Source organism: Vanessa cardui, chromosome 17 (assembly GCF_905220365.1).
Source record: "Vanessa cardui chromosome 17, ilVanCard2.1, whole genome shotgun sequence".
Lineage (NCBI taxonomy): Eukaryota > Metazoa > Arthropoda > Insecta > Lepidoptera > Nymphalidae > Vanessa > Vanessa cardui.
Genome location: NC_061139.1, coordinates 5,006,596 through 5,033,190, shown reverse-complemented (window position 1 = coordinate 5,033,190; position 26,595 = coordinate 5,006,596). Strand labels below are relative to the sequence as shown.

General features: G+C 34.7%; 1 protein-coding gene across 2 annotated transcripts; it reads right to left on the bottom strand.

Moving 5' to 3' along the window:
• Nucleotides 1-317: 317 nt before the first annotated feature.
• Nucleotides 318-26,595, bottom strand: LOC124536728 (mitogen-activated protein kinase kinase kinase 7). Of its 2 annotated transcripts, XM_047113300.1 has the most exons (11): nt 26,322-26,595; nt 25,955-26,254; nt 25,540-25,719; nt 24,164-24,299; nt 21,648-21,748; nt 18,635-19,056; nt 18,361-18,493; nt 17,874-17,967; nt 3,269-3,453; nt 1,974-2,084; nt 318-1,159 (listed from the first exon to the last, which is right to left on the bottom strand). In XM_047113300.1, the coding sequence occupies exons 1-11, from the start codon at nt 26,403-26,405 to the stop codon at nt 1,064-1,066; spliced, it is 1,842 nt and encodes a 613-aa protein (XP_046969256.1). In that variant the 5' UTR covers nt 26,406-26,595; the 3' UTR covers nt 318-1,063. The 2 variants fall into 2 exon arrangements, with proteins under 2 accessions (XP_046969256.1, XP_046969255.1); XM_047113299.1 differs by having other exon boundaries at nt 18,361-19,056.

The window sequence follows — 26,595 nt, the reverse complement described above, 5'->3', positions numbered from 1 at the left end:
TGGTGACCGGAAATCTTTATTTTTAATTTCCGTTTTTATTCGATACCGTGACTCGTCAAGAACATTTCCAACGTTAAACGTTAGTTTAAACGGTCGACACTGCATTCGACATGATGTTCACAAGTGACATTTCCTGTAACATTTCTTCCCTTTGTGTTGTATAATGAGCTGTTTTATTTTATTTAATCAGGCTTTCGGTTCGTGAACAAAGATACAAGAGTGACGAGTTAGTGATTTAGTCTCTCCTTACCTTAGTCTTGTTATCCATCGGTGACGTTTAAAGTGTAGTTTAATTTTTTTTTATTAAAACTAAAGTATGTTTTTTATATTATTTATTAAACTTAACAATACATTAAACCTACTAATACTATCTTAAATACATAAATGAATATGCATACACACAAGTTCTTTACAAGTGTCTATATTAAAAAATATTTTACCATCTTTATTATCCAAATAAATAATATTTATATTTAGAATTGCATTTCAATAAAACGGCACTAAAACGCGCCCTTTTACAGTTACACAATAATATTGACATAAAAAAAAAAAACGACTCAAAGTAACCGTTGTTGTCATTTAACAACAAACCAAAGAACACTACTGGGAAAATTTAATCCGGTACTTATGAACTATATAGTGAATTTGTTCATAAAAAAATGTATCCAATATAAGGCTCGGAGGACGTACACACAATATAAAAAAAATAACCTGTAAAATACCGATGATGAAGGCTCGTTTGGTGACTTGAGATCAATATTTCAATCAGACTCTACGGATTGTACCGTAAAGCAAGTCCATCGCACTGCACTACACATTTTTTCAAAGATGTATTTATTCAATAGTCCCTGTACTTCAATAATAACGATCATGGCAATATTGAAACATGGACATTTTTCATATTAAAAAATGCACAATCTATATCCCTGTTTCTCTTGACTAGAAGGTTTTGGTCAAAAGACAAATTCGCGCTTTTCGATCACGTGGGCAACGCGAACGTGTCGCTTGTGTCGCAGTGTGCGTGCGTGACGTCACGGCGTCGTGCGTGCGTGACGTCACGGCGTCACTCGTGCGGCAGGTCCTCGGGGCGCAGCCAGCTGTCGTTGTCGACTCGCGGACTCTGCTTCTTCAGTGTGCAGTACAGTTTGATTAACGAGTCCTGAAAGGATACACGAGTCATATAAATGTCGAAGCGTCAAAAAGTTTAATTAAGATTTATTTATTTTTTAATCGTACGTACTGGCGACGTGGTTGCGGGTTCAAACCCAGGCAGGCACCGTTGATTCATGTGCTTAATTTATCTTTATAATTCATCTCGTGCTCAGCGGTGAAGGAAAACATCGTGAGGAAACCTGCATGTGACAAATTTCATAGAAATTCTGCCACATGTGTATTCCACCAACCCGCATTGGAACAGCGTGGTGGAATATGTTCCAAAAACCTTCTCCTCAAACGGAGAGGAGGCCTATAGCCCAGCAGTGGGAATTTACAGGCTGTTGCTTTTACTGGCGACGTGAGTATGACGTAATAATAAATAAATAAACATGAGACAACATCACATACATTACTCTGATCCCAATGTAAGTGGCTGAAGCACTTGTGTTATGGATAATCAGAAGTAACGACGGTACCACATACACCCAGACCCAAGACAACATAGAAAACTAATGGTAATCTACATTGACTCGGCCGGGAATCGAACCCGGGACCTCAGAGTGGCGTACCCATGAAAACCGGTATACACACCACTCGACCATGGAGGTCGTTAAACGTAATACAGATGACAGTCTAAGAATATCGAAAGAATTACATTACGAATGTGAACGACTAAACTGATATTTTGAATAACATCATATCTGATAACGAATTGATGCCCGACTCCTCGTTATATTTATTTTTATACATTATTAAAAATAATATAATTAAAGACCTACAATATAGGATAGGAGAATGGAAGTTTTTTGTATGTTTACCTTTTCCTTCTCTAATTGTATGATCTCTCTCTTCTGTTGTAGCTCCTCATCGTCCATTTGGTCTTCTAGCTCTGACTTGTGATTGCTTAGATAAGCTAGTTCAGTCTGTATCTAAAAAAAGAACATTTTATTTAAATATATCATTATTATGTAATTACAGGAGTATTATATTTTTTTTTAGTTATTTGCTTGTTACTTTATGTAGGTCTTTTTTTACAAATTATCTTCTCGTTTCTATAATTACACAATCCAAGACAATAGGCTATTTGACTGATTTTTAAAATCCATTTTATATTATTTAGTAGAAGTTAAGGAAACCAATAAAAGTTGTGTTTTGTATTCCTAGTGCATATTTGCCGAAAAATATCATATTAAAAATTCCATATTTAAATAGCGCGCAAAAACGCTACTAGGATAATATGGCGCTGCAAATGGGGTCGGTGAATTCACATTCCTGTATTTTAATCTGTGGTACATATAGTAGAAAAGCAAAGTTTACAAGAAAGTGACTTCATCATAAGCCCGGCCAATCAGGAGCGTTTTGTGTCGCGTGACAAGCATTTGAAAATTTGCAATTTTATGTATGAATTTTTGAATAAATTAAGTTTAAGTTATTTTCAACTTTCATTAGTAAATAACAATTTTTAAACTCATACACTGATTACAATAATTCACAATTTATTTTTCGTATTATCAAATAGCCTATTTTAGCAAAAAACAACAGAAGAGTGAAATATCCAAAATATGTGAAATTATTGAGTATCGAATAGATGTTTTAGCAAACAATATTAATAGATTGTATATTGCGATCGGGTACAAAGTAGAAATGATGAGAATGCACGTGTACAAATGCAATAACAACGTGCATAACTTGAAGTAACGCCAATAACAGATTAACACGACAATGACAGAGGCGACCGTAAATTATATTCGTTGGTTGAGCAATCACTATAAAAATAATATAAAGGAGGAAGACATCGCTGTGGGTAATACTCACATAACGTAATATTGTGCTATTAAATGTTACATACATTTATACAAAATCATTAAATTATTAAGAGATAAGATATAATTTAGTCTAGAATCTTTATGTTACTAAAATAGAATGAGTTTGCATAATTGCAAACACTTCTTTCACTAGCCAAAACCAAATAAGGTAACAATTCATCTAAGTTGGGATAGGTTTAAAATTCAGTAGGTTTAAAACTCAGATCTACATTTGGTAAGGTAAAGTAAAATGAAAGCATGTAAATAACGCAATTTGTGTTATGCTATAAACATATTTAGTAACTTACTTTAAGGTACTCCTGGGCCAATTGTTTGTGTTCTTCAAAGATGCGTTTCGACTCCTCATTGTTGAGGTCCGGCGAGATGGGTCGCAAGTGTGGGTCCAGCATCATGTGGATGGAGTCCAGATCAGGATCGGGCTCGGAAGGCGGCGGCGCGGCGCCCTCCGCGGGGGTTGAACCGCTACTGTTACCTGGAATAGCGATTAATTACTTCTAGATATTTCTTCCAATCTTGGGCTGTGAGTGACATATTTAAATACAAAAAAATTATTCATATAAACTTTTGCGGTACAAAGCGGTCTCTAACGATTATCGGTTATTTTTGCAGATCACATCGAGAAGAGCTAGTAGTAGTAGCTAGAATTATAGGGAACCATGGAAAATCAGCGCTGGGTTTACAAAACCCAACTTGGAAGCTGAATGCGTTACCAAAGTTTTACCAAATCTTTTTTTTTCGTTTCAGTTCTTTTTATTTGTGAATTGATTAAATGTGTTTTTGTTTTCGTTGTTTTTATAATTTTGTGTGTGTGTTTTTTTAATTTATTTTACTTATTGCAATCGTGCCGTGTCCTAAACAAATAGTTCTTAAACGTTTTTAAATAAATTCTGTAAATAGTTTTATATAATCTGATGGATTTAATTTTGTATAAATTTTATTATTATATTAACTTTGGTATTGGAAAGTTCATTAACCGTTACGCATTCGTACGTTTGAAAATAGAGTATTTTTCATTTTTAGTTATCAATGCTTTAAAACAATAGTATATAAAAATTATACTGCAACAATTTTCCAAGACACAAAATATTGCTTTCTGTTTCATGTAATGTCAAGAAAAACAATTGTTTTAGTATTGTTAAATTATAATCTGTACGATTAACTAAATGTTTATAGTATTCCAAATTAAAATTTGCTCGATAAACCCAGTCGGTACGGTGATGATGACGCGTAACCTAGTTGTTCATTACATTGAAGAAATAGTCTAATTTAGACGAATATATGGAGACAAAAAATATTATTACAGTTATTATGTACTGAAATGGAAAAAATAGTATTTCGACTTAAACTTCAGAATATTGCTAGATTATGTAAAAATCATGAAATTTTGTGGCGAATAGACGACAATCTATATAATATATGCAGTTTTTATAAATGATATTTAAAGGTTTTTTTTATTAACATAAGTAAACTTATTAAGAGTTTTTAATAAAACGTAACAGTTCAACGTTAAGGTTTAATACGTCAAGAGTTAAATTTACTTCGGGTTGCTGATGTCAGACGTTTCACCTAGATTGCAGCTTTCGACCGATGATTCCTTTTCACGCAAATAGATGGCAGCAGAGAATTAAGCGAGACAGTCGCCTACAATGAACTAATCATCTCAAAACACTTGTAACACAGAGATTTTAACGGCCCCATATTCTAGAAAATATTATGCTCTCATGTACACTCGTTCTACACAACAGTTACAATTTATCAAGACAAATTTTATTGCGATATTAATTTGAATCCGAGGGGGTCTTCTTTAGCGTAAACGTAACTAGTAACAGAAAAGGCACTACTACAAGTTTAAAGGGCTGACAGGGCGCACTGACGCAAAATGTGGCCTACTGCATTGGGCAACGAAAGATCTTCCGCGTAGGAAGAGTCGACCCGGAAACGGCGCGTACGATAGTAGAGAACAACGGCGCTCGACACTCACTGTAAAATATCCAACTACAGCTGACCGTGTCCCTGATGGTGGTGACAATGCCGGCGGAGGCGTCACACGCGTCGAGGCGGCGGAGGCGCGCGGGCGGCGCGGGCAGAGGGGGCATGGCGCGTGCTCTCTCCGGGAGCGAGCAGCCAGCACTGCTCGCGGAGTCGCAGTCGCACACGCCACGCTCGAAATAATCGGCGGGAGAGCCGGGAGCGGGCGGTGCAACAAACAAACCGCCGCTATTCGCGGTGCGGTGACTCAGCGACGTCAGCCCGAGCTAAATGCGGATACAGTGTGCTGCCGCCCTTCGTGAGGTTTTCTGCCGTTTTCGCTGGCAGGGCGCGCGCAGCGCTCTCTGCAGCGGGTCGACGACCCCCGCCTACGTCTTCATTGCCATGCAATAGACGGTACCATAAGATTTCATCCTCGTGATGGGTGAATCTCTTGGAGCGGTTCTTAGTTTAATTTACAGAAAAAAATGATTTTCTAATGGGGTTACCATTAGGAAAACAGAACGGCACCGTTTCTCATAATATGTTGCTTTGTTATTGTTTGGATAACATAGCCATATTATTGTCGATTACGTAGCCTTTATAGTATTGGCTGAAAGCCGGTTGGTACGGTTTAAACGTTTGTTGTTCATTGCGCAGTGATAATTTAGAGTTCAGATGATTGCAGCATCGCATGTGGCCCTAATTCTAATTCATAGACTTATATTTCGCTGGTGCATTTCAACGTGTAGAAGTGTAGTGTGCAAAAACAATTTAAGTTTGCCGCAATACAATTAACTTTAAATTGTTTACAAAAATATAGTCAGAAACTTAATTGTATTTAGATGACAATATCACAGTTCATTAAATAAAAATATCATGTTAGATCCCAGTTAGATACATTAGCATCAAACAAATCTTATGGCGTATATAATCGTAAGCGCAGATAGTTTAAAATAAAATGACATATCTAGTGAACAACCGCGATTAATATTGTTAACACTAAAGTTCTAAATATACGGAACAGACATGACTAGACAGTGCGACTACGCTTCACTTCCGTTTTCCTACACGCTGATTTAGCGCTAAAAGCACGTGCCCTTAGACAATAATGCAGCCGAGTACCGTGCCAACTTCGCTGTTTTAATAGTTCCTCTGTCTCTGAGTATAAGTTATAATAACTAAAGGGTTCAGAGAAATCTTAAACATGTAAACGAATAAAAATTTATAACGACGGATATTTTAATACCTATTGAAAATCATTTGTCATGGGAATGCTTTTGTATTACATTAAATACACTTTTCGGATCCCCTTGGTACTACATTAACTAGTTCGAACTTAGGTATTCAGAGATTTGTGCGTAAATATGAAAATGTAATACATAATTGCAACACGGGCGCGATTATTAACGCGCACACGCGAAGCGTTGACAGAGTTCGGGCGTATTCTCGCCGAGCCGTTGATAGATAGTATCCGGACGGTCGTTGGAAAATCATGACTAATCCATAACGTAGTTTACTACCACTAAATTCGAACTACAAAATTTAAACCGAGCAATTAAAGTCGTCGTTTTAATCATATCTGACTTATAAAATATATTATATAGATATGTATTACGTATGTATATCAAATGGGAACACGTTATTTACAACTCAATCAAAGGCAGACAAATCGAAGAGAGCCAACGGCATTCGTAGTACGTCACTCGTGATGAAACAGCTCAGGTATCACAATCTTAACTATTTGGTTAGGCTTTGACGACAATGTAATCGCGTTGGCATCGGGGACGGTCCAAGCAATAGCACGATGCACTTCATTATCGTTATTTATATTACAGCAATGAAACATTGCACTCGTTCTTATTACATTCGGCTATTCCAATACCTCAAGAACAGATAAATTACGTCAAGATTATCTATCACGTGAGGCGAGTTATTATTAGATGTATTTGTTTGAGTTTAATTGTAGGCATACGTACACTTCAACTATATGAAAACACGAGCTAAATAATGAGTAGAAAGACACTATTAATATTTAAAATAAACTCAAACGAAATAAGCTCCATGGCGAATATATCGTCATAATACTATGAGAGCCATGTGCGATGTATCGATTTTGTAATGTCGTAAATCTAAGGGTGAAGTAAAGCTCTCTTTGATCGGTGGCATTAATGTGTTTTCGATTTGGCGTCGGGACGGGACGCAGACTGCTCTGATTGCGTCATACTCCGACATCTTGTGGGAGCTGGCCATGAAGTGACAGTTTTTTTCTAGTAGACTGTATTAAAAGATTTGGAACCGAAAGTAAGGAAAGTGTCTTGCTAACTGATCTAGACTTTGACATATTACATTTATAGTGGAAAGATTTACGAAGATCGATTTATTTTTAGACCAAAAGAATTGAGACATTTTATCGCGACATGTATAATTAGTTAGCAGAGATTAAAATTACATCTTCTTTATTTTAAAAAATCAAGTGTCAAAAATCCACTGAATGTCCAAGATCTCAAAGCTTGAATCATGTTAAGCGGCTGACAGGGAATTACATCGTACTTCCAGCCTTTAAAAAAAAGTCTGATTCATTCGAGACACTTTCATTCGATACGGAAATATCTGCACGGATTTAGGCGTCCTTGTGTACAATTATAAAATAAAACATAAAGGACAATAATAAGCGAGTTTGAAGTTAGCGATGAGACAATCCGTATAATTTACGTCGTGTTTAAAATGAGCACAATTTTTTCACTCGTCGTAAACTTTTCTTTATTATTTATCAGCATCAAGATGAAGGAAGTGTTATACGTCGTTTTACAAACTAATGTCCGCGTATAATTTAGTTTGTTGTTCTCATTTCGTGTCCATTGCGAACTTTGTAGACTGAATTAAATTATATGGTTATATTTATAAAATACATGTAGTTATTAGTCAGCCTATGCTGTCAGTGCTCATCGAAATAATCATCCGTATACTATGGTAGTGCGCGTTTTTATCAATATATTTCAACCTCTGGTAAGTATCTGTTAGCAAAGCTATCAATTGTCAGTTGAACCGATTCCTGACGCGGCCAAGGAGAGCTGCTTGTTAATTATGGCCCATTGAAGAAAAGAAGCGTGCGTTGTCAGCAAAACAGTGCTTGATATTTAGCGGTCTATTGTAAAGAGGGCAGTTTACAATCTCGTGCCAACTTCTACGGAGAAATCAGAACTGGGCCAGTCTCTGTTAATGTGCTATATTTTTACATGATTGTATCCAGATCACATCAAAGAATTGTTAAAGCAATACTAATCTAGCAATTTATTGTTTAGGCAAACGTTAAATGCGTTAAATATGTACCGAATTTGAAATTAGCGTGAAGACAAAATTTAAAAAAAAGGTCCAATTTAATTTTGTTAAAACAAGATAATATATATTGGGCTCTACTACATATGACATACCATTTTTAATTTTTGTTTGTTTGTTTGTAAAGTCTTAGCAAAATCTTTTCATATTTTTTTATCATTCTTGGTAAACATTGATGAATCATAAGACAGAGATTGTCAAGTCTTCAGTCAAACAATAGATTTAAATTACAGTATAGTTGTACATCAACTAGTAAGAACGACGTTCGTAGAGGCTACACGGTTCGGTAGCACACCTCTAAAATACACGCGTGACTCAGACGAAGCTGTTTCACAACTACAGCTTTTGTATTGCTTCCTGCTGATTCTACGACTCGTCAATTTTTTCAGTTTTTAAACACGTGATAAGTGATGAATACGGTTGAATGGCGTTAGAAAGTAAGCAAGAATATCGCTTCATTTAAATAATGCTTAAGTAATCTTTAAAATATAACAATATTTTAATTAGGTTAGGTTTTATTTTGAATATAACAAGGCGCTTGCGATATTTTCGTTATTTAAACTAAAATATTCATTTATTTCGAGACAATATATTATTTCAAATATGACGGATTATTAACGTTACGAAGATATGTAATATTAATAGGATTGTGAACGTTGAACATTTACTACGTGGATGAAAGATGTTGTCTGTCACTTGATGTAAAACGCAGCATATTTCAACGTAAAGGTAAATCAAAACAGATACACAATTACATTTGTTTTTATAATATTCATTTTTTTATTTATACGTAGGAAGTATTCATTTTTAAAAAGTAACATAACTAGTAATTTATCAAATAATTCAGGGACCAATGAGATATTATACTGTTACTTCTTGAATAAAAATATGTATATCTAGAATAAGATTATTAATTAGGTCAATCGCACTTATTGATGTTTTATTACTTTGGTGCGTTATGTAAAAATGATAAAGTAGCAATTTTGTAATGCCCGCGCACAAATTGACATAAAACTACTAGATAATCTTCTGATTAACTGTAAAGCTGCTCGAAATAGGAAATTTCACACCTTATCTTATTTTACAATGTTTATTTTATTACAAATTAAAATTGTGAATGTGTAAATTTTTGAATGAGTGCGATAAATGAAGTGTAAAAAGAAGATACAATATCTTTTTTATCTATTTAAGGAACTGATTTTCATTTGTTTAGATTATAGTAATTATTTTTTATTAGCCGAAGAATAGGAACACGTATATTTTTGTTTCTTTCTTTTATAAACTATATATGTATGCATTAAGTATATTTTCTATTTCAAAATAGTAGGGAAGCATCTTAAATATTATCAGAGAAAATCTTTTACAAATTTTGTAGGAATAAATAGATGTCCAAAAGCGTTATATATATATACGGACTTGGTATTTTTCCTTATCACAGATAAGTATTAGTCATAATTAGAATATATTTTGAAACATCAATGTACCATTTAATTAGATTATTATTGCATTAAATACGTCGTAATCCCACCTCTAAGATCGTACACCGCCTACACTAAGTAGTAAACTGAATCATACAGTGCAACAACATTGTATTCAATTAAACATACATATCGGTGAACAGTTTTAAAACATTGTTACGTTTAGCGGTATCGATATATTTTCGATTGTAACTGCAATAAGATTAATAGCTTAAAAACATCTGCATATTAAAATTTTCTATATCGTTTCATCGCGTTTTCGCTGAAGATTTTAGGATAACTTTTAATAGTAATCGATTCCCGTATCACTGTTGCTTTTCGTTAATATTATTGATTATTTAATAATAATTTGATAACATGAATTATTTTAAAAACAACATCTCTTTGCACTTCAGCGTTATTTCAACACATTACAGGATTACAACGTAATTAATACAATAATAATGTAATTAAATTCTGTTACCAGTCGTCTACGTTTCAAGCATCCTTATCCATATCAAGAAACTGTACTACTTATAATACTTTGAAGTATTGATTTTTGGCAGTGGACAGTGGCATATATAGTACACACGACCAATACTAACTGATGGTAAGTTATGCAAACGAACCATGTTTTAATAGATTTATTGTTCAGTAAATTTAAAATTAGGTGAGTATAGTACTAATCAACTTTTTCGTTTTGATAAATAATAAAATGGGACCAATTTTTAATGTAAATGTCGTTAATAGTGATCTCCTTTTTTAGGGTTAAGTCAAACAAAGAACGCATATAATAGTGTACCTTCGGTGGTAAAACTTAAAGATTATATAGAAACATATTTAACATTAATTTTAAAAAATCAAAGTTAATTTTATTTGTACGTATTTATTTATTAAAATGCAAACCGGATTTGTAAAAGCAGAATGCTGGTCGTATTTATGAATATGGACTGTTATTTATATAGGTGTGACGTCACCAAAATGACTGACAGCGTTTTTTGCGGGAATAAAAAGGTTTATATTTTAATTTCATTTTCGGGCAACAAAAGGTGTTTATTTTGCCCAAATATATTTTATGTGTCTTTTTATGAGGACATACAACATTTTAAAGTACTATTATAAAAAGTATATAATACCGTATTAGAAGGATTAGTAGCCCTACGCAATGAAATTTAAAAATCGATATAAAATAGTAGCAAAATTACAAATTTAGCTGAGATTACAAAGGAACTGTGCAATTAAATACGTGAGGTACATATATAAAGATTCTAACTATGAGCAATAGCATTAGTGAGTGAGATGTGTTTCTAAAGTATTAAGACGACCCCCCCCCCCATATATTAACTAATCAACTTCATGATGGAAAATTATGTTAAGCATCCAAATACATTGTATTACTAATCTACGTCATCTTATATAAAGACGCCGCAGTAGTTTTTCTTTTCCTTCATCTCATTATAGTTATATCTTCAATTAATCCCTTCATGGCCATATATCTTTTTAAGAGTGATCTAAGATAGCATCGTGGCTAGTATCGTAATGGACGATCAAGGTTTACTCAGGGTAATTATAATGTATCTCGTGACCGGCGGGAAGGGATATCGTAATGTACACTGCACACGTGGGATGAAATATTAAGATACTTAGCCGTCAATACATTTCTTTTCTTGAAAGTTAATAAGATTAAACTAATTAATAATTAATATTGCATCGTATAACCATCGTATATCCATCTTTTGTATGTATATATATTTGCAATGATTAAATTACCTATTAATACAATAATCTTAAAATCATTTTAATTTAGATTTATCAAAGAGGTGTAGATTTTTTTGCATTTTTATTTATCATCCGCATATAATATCAATATATTCTAAGAACAAAATTTTAGATGTCTAAGCAAATTTTTATACTTTCAAAGCAAAGCAAGCGGTTGTAATATACAAAAGCTGTAATTTATATTGCAAAGATACATAAAACGCGATTAAAATAATTAATGTAAGACTACAAGGAATAAGACGATAAAATATATAGTATAATACAGCGTTTGTCAGAAAATAATCTGTCATATAAACACAGTTTATAGTATGAATGGGTAAGGCGATGTGATTTTTTTTTTCTAAACAATAATATTAAGGATGTATTATTACTATAGCTAATAGTAGTCTGACTGAAGTAAACAGTAAAATTAGGTCCGGCCATTGATAACGTTGTCAGCGAGCGCGATCAGTTACCGGGATATTGCGTGCCGAGGTCATAGGAGAGTAAAGATTTTGCGTAAACGTAAGAGTCGGGTACGAAGCCGGGCGCGTGACGCAGATACGAGCCCCGACCTACTTATGTCGTCAAAAAAATCAGCAGATGTTCAACTTTGTGGAGGGATATATCGAGAATGTCTTGTTCCGAATAGAAATAAACTTGTCACATATTTTGATTGTATCTAGAGCGGGCACCGGTTAGTCATGTCGCTCCCCGATGCCAACGGCCCGGTTGCGCACCACCATCAAAGCTATAAAGGCAATCGTATTCCAGACTGAATCACGCTAAGCGCCGTCTGCAAAATGTCTCACCGCTCCCCATTTATTTTCCATACACTTATTGTTTTGATGTCGGTTCGAGAAACATTTCCACAGTTGCCGATGATTACTAATCCGAATGGAACTGGAGTGTGTGTAATTCGTTACAAAGACGGTCCTAGTGGAGCTTTGAGAGCGGAGACGTAAATCTTTCGAGATAAATAAACAAGTTTTTCAGTGCAAAGGGTCTATCTGATAAACGAACGTGTAAACAGAATTATTTCGGGATCTTCAAAGAGGTTGTTACGTCGTTTAAGATATCATACAACAAAAGAGTTAACATTGGGAATAAATTTAGAGTGGCCGTAATTTTGGACAGCGGCCGAGCGAGCGTTGCCATATGGCGAGGAGATCGCAGCGGAGCCGTGTAACCGACTCTTCTTATTGTTTACTACGTGCGACGATGGAGCCTTGCTACCGCATCATAAAATAATTAGAAGTGATTCATCCGCTCGTCGAAAGCGTCACTCGACGCTAGGCCGTCACTGGCCGAGAAGATTTGGCAATGCCTTTGACAGCCTATTATTTCACTGTCGGTTATCGTTTGGGGATTATAAATGGGCCACGTGACTCCAAGCCCAGCGGATATTTTATTCTATTATGGTAGATTTTGACGAAACGAAAATTATTTTTGCACGAAAAAAGATTTATTTTTGACAAGAACATAAAATTATCTACCGGACGGATATATTATTCGTTTTAGTCACGAAGATATTATTAATTCGAAAGAATAAGTAAGTAAAGGTACTCACTCATGAAAACGTCAACGAACACCTGTAACTTATTACGATTAGGTTGCACCGTTATTGAAACTTGAACAGAACAGTCTGATTGCGGCATCTCACTTGTCTATAGCATAGGGACCGTCCTTGAGAGCACTCGCGCGGGCGGAACGCGCACTCGGGCAGCGGTTGGGCGGAGAGTGAGTACGAGAGGGTGCATCGCATGCAGCGGGCGATGCGCCGGGCGCGGCGGCGGCGCGAGACTGTGCGACGGCGAGCCCGTCCCATGCCCCCCCGATAACCTTAAATTAGATTAATTGTATCGAGCTGATTCATGCGTGCACGCACGATGCGTTTCTGTTGACATCGAACAAATGTGCCGGCTCGATTTAACAATAGAGTATTTATCGCGACCGATTGCTCGAGACCAGAGATGATTCAGTGTTAAGGTAAAAATATCGGTGGGAACTTGTAAATTTTACATAAATAGGTTCGGTAGTGAGTCAGACTCGTCCACGGAAAACTTATTAGTTTCATAAAATCGCGCCTCGATATCGATAAATACGTTGGAAAATGTTTAATTTATGCTGCAATGAACTATTGACTAGTTCTTTATTCATAAATTTTTATAATCGCTAGCAGGAATCGATAAAAACTCCGGTCGAGCGGCTCTCAAAAGTCAGCTTTACTGTATAAAAATCAACACTTATGTTTATTTGAACAACGCATAACGGGCGAGATGCCCGCCGCGGCGGCACCATGAAAATATTACGACTTATTTACTTTACCGCGATGCTGTTCTTACAGCATTGACGTCTGTGGCCTGACTCAGCAGGGCACGCGCCGCGACGCGACGCTGCTTTGCTTAAAACTACAAAAATGTTTCCAATGTATCCGGAAAAATATGAAACGTAATTAATAATCTTTGATTAATAGTCGTAATTAATTAGATTTATAGTTATTTATAATCATAACGAATATTTGAAGTAAATATTCAACAGTACTCGCTCGCAATACAATGAGTTTTTCTCTAATTATTAGTAGATTCTTAAATTAAAAATAATTGAACGTTCTACAATGCGCCTAACATTCGAGCGGCGCGGAAGCAGCGGATAAACAGGATATGTCAAGACTTCTTTGTTTACACGGAACATTGACTTTAGCAAAACTATTTACACAGTAAAACATTCAGTGATAAAATTAAAAAAATCTGCGTTTTCTTGGTAAGTTCTGAATATTTTGGAAAAATCCTAGAATCGGCGTTGATACATTTGTAATGTTTAATACTTCCCGGAGGCAAACATTAACGATCTAGCGAGAATAAAACAAGGAAATGGTAGTGGCAGCAAAAGGAACCCCGTTCTCGATCTAACAATACTTTGGTGTTGCGATCGGTCGTTGGTCCCACATCACCCAGTTCCTAGAAGGTAAGCGGACACAGTCTAAAATAGTCGCGGCCTCTTCCGAGAACCATGAGTCATACCGGGACCGTCCCGAGCCACATCTGGACCGAACACCGTTCGATATAATCGCTGAATTTATAAATGCACCTAAAATGTAAGCGCTGTAACGTTTCAGTCTATTATGGGCATAACGTAAAGTACTCGGGCTAAAAATAAAGGCCCGATTCAGTGTCCGACTAGCCTATATGAATATACGTATCAATACATTTTTGTAAACATAACTTTAAATTGAAAACAAAATGGGTCGTATAAAGTTTATTAGTAGATTTATGCTTCCTAAAATTCGTTTTTCCTTGAGTTTTGTTTAGAAAAATCGAATGGAAACTGTTATTAGTTAAGACATTTTGGTTTTTATTGCAGGAGACAAAATTAATGCCAATGTTTTGGCACTGAACGATAGAGGAAGCAGGAGAGAATTTAAGTTAAATAGGACAGAACATGGGTGACTAACGTTTGATATTTTGCACTGTTATTTGTTATCAAATTGCTAGCCATTACTCCTGCGGCGTTTCGGAGAACTAATGTCTCTTAATATTAAATGGGGGAAATAAGACGACACCAGAACGCAGATTAATATGTTTGTTGATAATGTTTGGTTAACTTTACATTTACTATGTCGTTAAAACGATAACAATAAGCAAAATTAATACTTTTAATATACGTTCAGGAATTTGTAAATTATATGAGAAATACGTCTCCATTTTGACAAGGTTGGTATAAAAATCCGTTTTTGAACACATTACATTAAATTGACACTTTTAGTCAAATGAGTGTCCCAAGAAACATTCGAACGAGTTCGAGTTTTGAACTTTTCCTTCAATAAATTGGAGATAAAATTTATTTTAAGTGATAAAAATCAATAAACCCATTAAAAGATAACACTTTTGCCAGACCAACCGGGTAAATTTATTGTTTCTTGGTGATAGTATCATAAATCATAACTAATTTAAAGTATTAGATAATTTATTGGCCTTGGTTTCAGAAACATTTTTAGAAGCTACGAAGCATGGCATGAGCTCTAAAAATAACATTACCTGCCCTATGCTATATAAGGAAAGTTACGTTACGTTGGAGCGAACAATGCCAAAACAATATGAATCCTTGTCATATACCAATCTCGTGCCAAAATAAGATAACATCTGATTAGTCATTATGTTAGTACTTATCTCAGTGACTCATTAATGTATTATTTATAGGTTCAGTCTTACATTTAATTGCTAAGGCATGAGAGAGACCGTATAGTCGGATAGAATAGGTAAATATAGCTTTCGCCCGCGGCTACGTTCGCGTTTTAGGGGATTGGTTGAGCTGAGTTTGGATGTTAAAAAAGTAGCGTATGTCCTTCCTGAGTCGAGATGGCCCAGTGGTTAGAACGCGTGCATCTTAATCAAAATGATTGCAGCACCGCTGATTCATGTGCTTAATTTTTCTTTGTAATTCATCTTGTGCTCAGCGGTGAAGGAAAACATCGCGAGGAAACCTGCATGTGACAAATTTCATAGAAATTCTGCCACATGAGTATTCTACCAACCCGCATTGGAACAGCGTGGTGGAATATGTTCGAAACCTTCTCAAAGGGAGAGGAGGCCTTTAGCCCAGCAGTGGGAATTTACAGGCTGTTGTTGTTGTATTCTAATTCATTGGTTTAGTCGTGAAAAAGCGACAGACAAGAGTTACGTTCACATTTATAGTATAGATAGATTTAGATAGATTATAGATTTGTATGTATGTGTAATTGTGTATACTTGATAGGATTTTGTTCCCCTTTGGATACCACCCAGTTAATCGGACATTCTAACGCCAATCAGCAATACCAAATCTATTGTTGTATTCCGGTTTGAAGGGGTAGTAAGTTAGTGTAACTGGCACAAGGGTCATAACATTTTACCTCTCAAGACTGGGGCGCGATTGCGATGCAAGGATTTGTTAATATTTCTTACAACAACAATGTATGTGCAATGATAATCACTAAAAGATTTATTCACTAACGAAAAGGCACCTCTCCATACTAAATTAGTATTGGCGCGCATCAGTATGAGTGATATAGGGGAAGCTATTAGATTATTAAAGTATGCGAATTGCAATTGTATGAGTAAGGGCGCTTTTTATAGAATAAAATTCAAAAATGTGTTACATCCAGAAACTGACGACTTTTTATACACGTTTTTTTCTCGCATAAAAACACATATTACACACACACTCTTAATTTAATATAGACTTAAAAAAGTAAAATAGTAGTAATGATTTATTTCTCTTTCTGTCCTTACAATGTTCTATTCTAGAAAGCTCACGTTGTACAGTCAGAAAAAAAAGCCTTCGTCAGTTTTCAAATTCATTCGTTTATCAAGTCTTTTAGTACCTTTTGAATCTAAACATCAAATAATTGCGACGCAATATATCATTCTCGATAGTTAAAGCAGACTATCGCTCATACCGAGCACACGAAAATAGATCTTAATGTGACGAACCTCTTCTTATCCTGACTGTACATGTAAGAACCTTACGAATCGATTAAACGCTCGACTTAATTGGGTACCCAATCGCACTTACGATATTAGTTATATGAAGAAAATAATAAAAAGTGCATGCGATGATAAATACGGCGATGAGTCAGCGTGTCCTGGCACAGGAGCGCTTTGCCCACGGCGTGATGCGCGGGATAACTTTAGACTAGTCTTGTCTTTGTAACGTTTAATAAACGCTGCTGAATCGTATTTATAACTCTATCTCATATTGCTTAGCACGTACTGTGCTGTTTTATTTGCTGCGATCGTGATTTATTATTCAATTGATATCAGTTATTTAGGTATATCTAAAATTGTAAGTTTTATCTATAAATTTGCTACGAAATTAGATGAGTTTGCCGTAGAAAATCTAATGTATTTTTTCAATTTTAAATATTACGAGTCGTAGACGGCTCTGCCGATATATTTAAAAAATCTCCTGTTACTAATACATCGAAACAGGTAGGTAGGAGGCAGTCTGATATTGATTAAAAAGAAGTTTTTGCCCAGCATTTCTTGTTTGTTGCAGTTCGCTGTCTGGTATTTATTTATTAGAAAATTGATTTAACATTGTAGTAAATAACCGTTACTGTATATTTTAATACTTTTCTGTGGAAACAGTTTAGTTAGACGTTTTTATTAATTACCCAAATGTATATAATACGAGTAAGTTGAGTTTAGATGCGCGCCATCTGGCGGCTATATTTTGAATCCAAAAACTTAAGAAAAATTATTCATAATTTTCAATATCATTACATGCAGAATATTAAGATTAATCAATGAAATTGTAAATGCACCTACAAACTTCCCTATATAAATTTCAATTATTTTTTAAATACAGATAAAAATCATGCAAGACTCACCAACTGGTATATTATCGAAGCCAGTGTTGTTTCGGATATCCAAATAATCGTCGTAACCAAGTGAATCTCTAAAATCCTTCAGTTCCCAAACATTCTGAAAATGGAACATTCAATTTTTTTTTACATGTATACAAATAAGTTCTTTATAAAGATTAAAATCTAGTTTTTCGTGTTCTAGAAAATTAATGCGACTTTCAGAAGATTATTTGATATTACTTAATGCGTATTAAATGATATTCGAATAATAATGTACTTTATTAGTTAAGAAATACTGTGCTGTAAGCATTTACAATACTGGTTATTTGGAGCCCATGCATAATAATATTTTGTATGGGAATACGTTTAATAAGGAGTTTGTCGATTAATCGGTAATATTGCCAATAAAAACTTACCCATTAAAATTGTTCAAAAGACATTTAGAAAATCACTAAAAATTCGAATGAAATAGATTCGATTACTAAATTGACTTCAATTTGAATTCACTTACAGGATCGACCTCGATCTGCAAAGGAGTCGCGTATCTTGCGTCCATCGGCAGCCTCGTTGAGTTGCCGTTGTACTCGTTGACCGGGGTCATTGGACTGTTCGTGGCGCTCAGCCTATCACAGTAGTCCTCCTTCCTGGAGCCGGCGGAGGGCGTCTTCTGCAAAGGGGTCGCATATCTTGCGTCCAACGGCAGCCTCGTTGAGTTGCCGTTGTACTCGTTGACCGGGGTCATTGGACTGTTCGCGGCGCTGAGTCTATCACAGTAGTCCTCCTTCCTGGAACCGGCGGAGCTGAGGCCGGAGCTGTACTCGATGTCGACGTGACGCGGGTTCATGTTGCCGACGTTGTAGTTGGCGAGCGGTGACAGACCGCGCGGCGACGAGCTCTCGCTGAAAACGGCGGGGCTGCGGTACACGCGCAGGCTGGCGCGGGGGGGCGGCGCGGGCCCCTGCAGCCTGCTGACCTGCGACTCCACGAAGCTGCGAGGCCGCGGCGACGGCGCCGACTCGCCCCTGTCGTACGTCAAGTTCGTGTTGTGGCTCTGGACGATGCTCTCCGTTTCGAAGCTGTCGTGCGTGCTGTACGGTCCGAAGTCGTCGTCTAGGTATTCCGAGTCGTCCGCCTCGAGGTCGTCGTAGTTTATTGGCGTGTCGGCGCCCGGGAAGAATTCGCTTAGAGCTGCCATTATTTCCACAACCTACAAATGAAATTAATGTTTTATATAAATTACATTATAAATTTGGTTTACGTTTTCTGACCGGGGCCGAAGGTTTAGATCGATCGCAAATGAAGTGAAAATTTCTTAACTATGTTTAATTGCATGCCAACAATGTGCATTGACCAAAGTAAGAAGGTAACAAACTCAAATAACTTTATTCAATATAGAAGTATAACACTTTCTTATTGATGGTCAATTGAAACAGCACCACGCTTGTTGCACACAAGCGTTCCTTAATAAAAAAAGGTATTTGGCAACAGAGTCATTCTGAACGCTTTCTGGGGTTCTGTTTTAAAACCGTATACATTGCCCCACAAAGGAGTTACTGACTCTATGCGGTCGAACTGGAGTAACAAGTTTGTGTTTGTTCCTTGCACCAATGCTACGAGTATTACATTTTCTCATAAAATCATTAATATTTTTTCGTACATACATAACATTGCAGAATATATATAGAGAACCAACAGTTAATAATCTCGATTTCTTTAAATTTATTCCTTAACAATTCTTTAGCTCCTAGGTTATAAATTGCGCGAATAGCCCTCTTCTGAAGCACAAATATAGTATGGATAGCGGTTGCGTAGTCTGACAGCAATACCGTATGACATTATACTATTAAAGTAACTGAAATATACTAAGCGAGCTGTATCAACATAATAAAATAATCTAATTTTTTTGACCGCAAATGCCACAGAACTCAATCTACTCGCCAATGCGCTAATATGGGGACACCATTGCAACTTCGCATCAAGAGAAAGGCCAAGAAACTCAGCACATCGGCTTTTACATTTTGTACATTTGGTGTACTAAATTTCACAATTTTTGTTTTAATATTATTTAGCCTAAGATTATTTACACTAAACCAATGTACTATATCCGCTATAGCATTGTTTACGTCGTCATATTGTACCTGTTTTCTATTAACTTTAAAAACTAAGGAGGTATCATCAGCAAACAATAGTATATGATGTTTGTTCCCAAAAAGAAAGGGCGAGTCATTTATACATGTGATAAACAGAAAAGGTCCAATAATTGATTCCTGAGGGACCCCCTTACCAACTGAGACCGCAGGAGATCTTTTTTCTTTAACGTCAACCCTCTGAATTATATTTTTAAGATAAGAAGTCAGAAGGTCGAGCGCACATTCTCTAATTCCTTAGTGATAAAGTTCCCTGACCAATCTGATGTTGAACACAATCAAAAGCTTTGGATAAGTCACAGAAAATCCTTAAGGCATCTTGTGACTTCCCAGGCTTCATTGATATTCTTTATAAGCTCGATACCAGCGTCGGTAGTCGAGCGACCCTTCGTGACTCCAAATTGTTTACTATGAAGAAGATTATGTTTGTTGAAGTGTGCTAATAATTGATTTAGAATATTTTTTTCAAATATTTTGCTGAGGGTGGGTAGAATTGAAATTGTAAGTAGAAATGAGTTGTTGGCGCCTAAAGAACTACTAGATTTAAATATTGGAATAACTTAAGTAAATATACCACGTTAACGTAAAATAAAGGAAATATACCACGTTGGACACAACTATTAAATATTATAGTAAGATAAGGTTCAATCACATCAATAATTGAATTTATCACCTTCAGAGAAATACCCCACAAGTCAGCCGTTTTCTTGATGTCTAGTGATTTATACTACGTGCCTTATGTATTACGTCATTGGGGTTTACAAGGGTAAAATTATAGTTAGATTTGCATGTTCTTACATTTTTTTTCATCAATGACTCGGCAACGGCTGGAGATGAAATAAGTACCTAAGTTGTCAAAACTGGTATGTAGGCAAACATTTTTTCAAAATGTGAAGCAAACTTCCTTTTGACTATTTTACCACTACTTTACTATTATAATTCAGGGTCAATTCGGAACTGCAAATGCCAACTCAACCAGTTTCACAAATAATAATTTTCCAAGTCATTTTTATCTTGTCATGTCCATTCTTAATTTTATTTTTTATAGTTAAAGATTTTGCCAAAAAGCACACTTTTTTAAAATAATTTTGAAAAGCTGTAATTGTTGTAGTTGTTGTAAGGGGCACTTTGATAGTACGTCCTTTCATTGTAAAGCTAGTACATTCGTTGCCTTTATGAATTCCACTAGTCGCCCAATCATCGAAGTTTAAAAAGGTTTTTTGTACAGTAGAATTATAAATTATTTGTGTTTTACCAATAAAAAATCACAATAGGATAATTATTATATATAATTAACTTGTGAACTTTTCTAATAAAAGCCACAAAAAATATATTTCAGAAAAATAAACACGACATAAACATGTTTTCAACCTTATTTAGTCCCGTAAAAACGCCGTCACTTATTTTGATGACGTCACATTAATAAAAAAACAAGTTTTGTATGTAACACTGGCACTCATTCAACGTACATTCAACAGCTTATAATATTTGGTGTTTTTTCGCAAAATAATAAATTATAATCACTATTGTTAGTGTGTTTTGTTGATTACATAATCAAATATATGAACTTTATATCAACTTCAGGTAAAAGCCTCGGTCTGATATCTATATAAAATAATTTGAATAATATAAAAAAAAAAAAACTATTTACCTTAACCATACTGGGCCTCTCTGCTGGTATTTTATGCCAGCATTGTGTCATCAACTGTTCAATAGGTTCTGGACAACCCTCGATAAGAACTGGCCGCTGACCTGTAATTACAATAAAATGAGATTTAGTACCAGCATTCAAATAATAATATTACTTTTATATATGTGTAATAGCCAATAGTTAGACCTATCATCTTTCAATTAGAGGTCAAAATTGACCTAGGGTTTGATCGTCTTATATTCATAAATGTCATACACTGTAATACATGGGGTAAGATAATGATTATTCAATTATTTATATTAGCAAGATTGTATTTCCTTTTTCTGAATTAAGTGTCTACCGACTCTAATATTATAAACTGGAAATTAACTTTGTCTTTTTTTTTATGGAATAGGTTGGCGGACGAACATATGGGCCACCTGATGGTATGTGGTCACCATCACCCATAGACAATGACGCTGTAAGAAATATTAACTATTCCTTACATCGTCAATGAGCCACCAACCTTGGAAACTAAGATGTAATGTCCCTTGTGCCGGTAGTTACATTGGCTAACTCACCCTTCAAACCGGAACACAACAATAATGTCTACTGTTATTTGGCGGTAGAATAACTGATGAGTGGCTGGTACCTACCCAGACGGGCTTGCATAAAGCCCTACCACCAAGTCTGTTGATATTTCACTACCAAACCAATGAACCGAATTTTATTAAATTGCATGAAGAAAATTTAAATTCCAAGGAAGGATATAGGCCCCTTTTTTCCTAACACATGACAAACAAACCCCTAAAATAAAAGCAAAGCCGAGGGCGACAACTAGTAATAAACAAATAAACCATATTCAATATAACCATGAGACAAATATCCCTTAAGGTTTTTACTTATGTATTACATAGTGGGAATAATCAAGACTAATCTTAGAAATAAAACTGGTATTCTGTCTTTCTGTTTATAACTAAACACCTTGTGTGACTAAATCACAATGGCGATGAGTCTGGTACATAAATTTCAGCATTTAGAAATAAAATACCTGAATTGGACACATTGATATATAAGATAAATTTGTGGGTAGTAATAAAATTAAGGCAAATCAACGAAGAAACTAATATCATTTTACTAGGAACCAAGGCAAAGATATTTTACTTGTTTATATATAATTTGTATAACAGATCTATTCACTCAGGTGAGCAACAACAATCAGCAATTGCTGATGCTGATCAGTGCGATGTGGTGCGCGGTCGCCATATTTCTATCAAAGCAAGTAGTGGTTCAAGTTACGTGGCAATGACAATAAATCTTGACATCGTCAATGCATTCAACAATATTAATAGTATTCTACCAATAGGGGGCGCTCTTATAGCATTGTGTGCCCCAACCTGTAAGCGTTCTGGGGGCTATTTGCACGACAAGTACATGGAGCATAAGGAAAAATCACTGCACAAAGACCCGAAGATATGTGCAATCACGCATTGCTCGCTGCGAGCGAAGATCTGTAAGTTGGACTTACAGATAGCGTCTGCTGCAGCAGAAGAGTGAGCTAGCTACCCAGTTTGCATGAATGCTTTTTTGCATAAATATAAACATAATCTGTTATAAAAGAATAAGTAATAAGATTTCTTGATGATTCAGATTATAAAAACAAACAGCAGATGAAGCCTAAGTGCTCTTAAAATAAAAGTAACAATTTTCATAATTCTAGCTTATAAATTAATGATACTTCCATTGATGACGCAATCAGGATCCTATCCACATTTTTAATTTATATTAGGAGAGAAAATAATCCACTTGTTAGTAAATGGTCCCTTTCGCCTAGGTAACTAAAGCTACTGAAATCTAATACAAGAAAAAATTTGTTCAAACCACAAATGGTAAATTGCAATGTATAATAATTTATAATCATATTTAGAGATGATGAAAAATAATTTCAAGCTAGTTTATTTTTTTATACTATTTATGGTTAAAGATATTTATTTTGCCATATAAAAATTAGTACATTAATTTTTAGTCATAAAATACTGTAGTATATTGTAGAACAAATAAGTTTAGCTAGCCCTAACATCAATTTAAAGATCTTGACTACATTATTTAAATATTAAAATATCATATTTAGTCTTTGATAAGAAATTATCTAAATATTTGCCTAATATTGTTTGAACTTTGTAATATATGAATGAAAGTGTTTAATATTGTGTAAATGTTGAAATAGTCATAAAAATGTAGTTAACACTTTAATTTGAATTAAATAGTGACATTGTTAATTATGAATGAACAATAATTCCTCAAAAGAAAATATATGTTCAGGAATAGAGCATGTTTCAAACTGTAGCTGAATCAATTCTCTCAATTTCATAATGTCTTAAGTTTGAATGAAAGGTTATCCAATGTATCAGTTTATAAATTTGCACATCTACTCATAAAGTTTGAATAAAAAACAAATAAGAGCTATATTTGTATAGCTCTTATTTGTCATTAATGTATGTATGTTTTTTATTTTACTTCATTTTAACAAACTGTACCTGTATGTACTGCCCACATAATTTGAAATGCAGAGCCTCCCTCCTCAAAAGGTTTTCTTCTAGATAATACTTCCCATAATATGATACCCCATGAAAACACATCACATTTTTCTGTATATGATGACCCTTCAAAGACCTGCAATAAATTAAAAGTAAAGTGTAAGTAAAACGGTATTAAAATATTACATTATCTGTACTAATACAAAATAAACATACTAAATAACTTTTAATGATTCTCCATATAATCTTAAACAAATTGCTCGGTTAATAATATACTTAATTTTAATTGTTATAGGATGAACACATCTCATATTGCCCCATTCAAACCACAGAAGTAATACTGAGAACAAATGCACAACTTTTAAATAAAATTATGTTATATAATTGGTCTAGATCATGAGTATTGACTGTAGATTTTTTAACGCATTAGCTGCAGCTGGCTGATTTTTTTATTTGTTTCTATTTTTAGGGTATGGGGTGTTTAAGACCTTGTATGAAAACTATCATAATACCAGTACAGGGCTCATTCGACCCTGTAATGTTTAAGAAACTTAATGCGAAAACTTGTTGTGATGTGATTTTATTTCTTCAGTGCAATACATGGTCAGAGATCCCTGTTAAGTAGGTACATCATAACATTGGTTTAAATATGCACCATATAAATTTATTATCACTTTCAGACAACATGCCATGATGCAGATAAATCTATGTTTTTATTAGTTGCAAAGCAAGGGAGACGCATACAAGACATTAGATCTTGCTCTACATTGCATGTGTTAATAAAGATTGTTCTAATTAATTTGAATAGGGGAATAAAGATCCTACAATCATCATTCCAAATAACACAGTTTCACAATTATCCATCACTTGCAAATTTCTTAAATTTAGTTGTTTTAGTAGTTTTCAAATATTCAAATATATTGTAATGTAGAAAGTACAAAAATGATCTTATCTTTAATTTAACTAATTTTAATTATAATACATTAAATATGTGATTGTTATGGAAAGCATATGATGTATGAAAATTTAAAGTTCAAAATCATTAATCATCAATATTGACAATAATCATCTATAGGTTACAATGATAACTATATATATGACACACTTACTGATAGCTAATGCTAATTCTATACATAAAACCTACTGTATTTGGTTGATGTTTTCTTTGTTCATTGATTAGTATTTGAAATTTGAAGTTACAACAATAAACCACTAAAAATTTGTTACATTTCAATACAATTCTGAATAGATTCTCATATGGCCATCATAATATCAATAAAATTGCAGAGAGCAAAATATGTAATAAAGGTGTATTTGTGTTTCCTCTTTGGAGTAAATAGAGCATGTAAAAAGGGTAATTAATAACAATTTATTACCTCAGGAGCCATCCATGCTGCACTGCCTTTATTATTTGTCATATAAGTAGCTTTATCGGCTGCAGTACCAAAATCACATATTTTAAGTTTTTGTCCACCCGCAACTAACAACAGGTTTGGTGGCTTTAAATCCCTATGTATCAATGGTTTAGGCTTCATTGCATGAAGGTAGGCTACTCCCTGAAAAATAGAAAGTTACTGTGTTACACACCTAACAAAAGAGAACACTTTTTTTAATTACAAGGATTTCTAAACAAAAATTATATTATATAAATGATCATAGAAGAAAAACAACTGTTTCTAATGATAGTATTTAAATTGCTCTCAAATATAAGGTTACTTTGACATTTGTTTGTTTACAATTTACATCTATTAAAATTAATTATTTAATTAAATGTTGTTGACATTTATTTACCTCTGCGCATTGCCTGGCCCAACTCATAGCATGAGCGGCTGAGTATTTAGGCTTCGGACGATTATGTAGAACATTGTATAGTGAGCCACCCTCTGCATATTCCATAACAAGGCAAACCTGAGCCCCTTGAGTACAAGCGCCATACAGCCTTACAATATTGGGATGTGAAACACGCGACAGCTGACGGACTTCGATAGCGAACTCTCTCCTTTCAACTTCAGAGTTTATATGTTTAACAGCCACAAATTTGTTCCGCCATAATCCCTTCCATACCACTCCAAATGCTCCTTTTCCAACGACCTATTGATACATTTGTGGTTATTAAATATAACACTATATAATTTATGAATAAAAACGTAGTATATACCGTTAACTCTTGAATTTCATTATAATCTATCTCCTCAACGAACGTCTGCTGATATACAGGTGAATCTTGCACATTGGAAGCCATGGGTTCACTTATTATCACATTATCAAAATAGTTAAACTAAACAATTAGTATTTCTGACTTTATGATTTTCGTCAATTTCAGAGAAATGTGATAAAAATAGTTGATTATATCAATTTTCTCGTTATTGTTTAGCAAAGAATAGCAACTGCGACAAGGCCGCCATCTTTGAAACTGAAGATGAAATGTCACA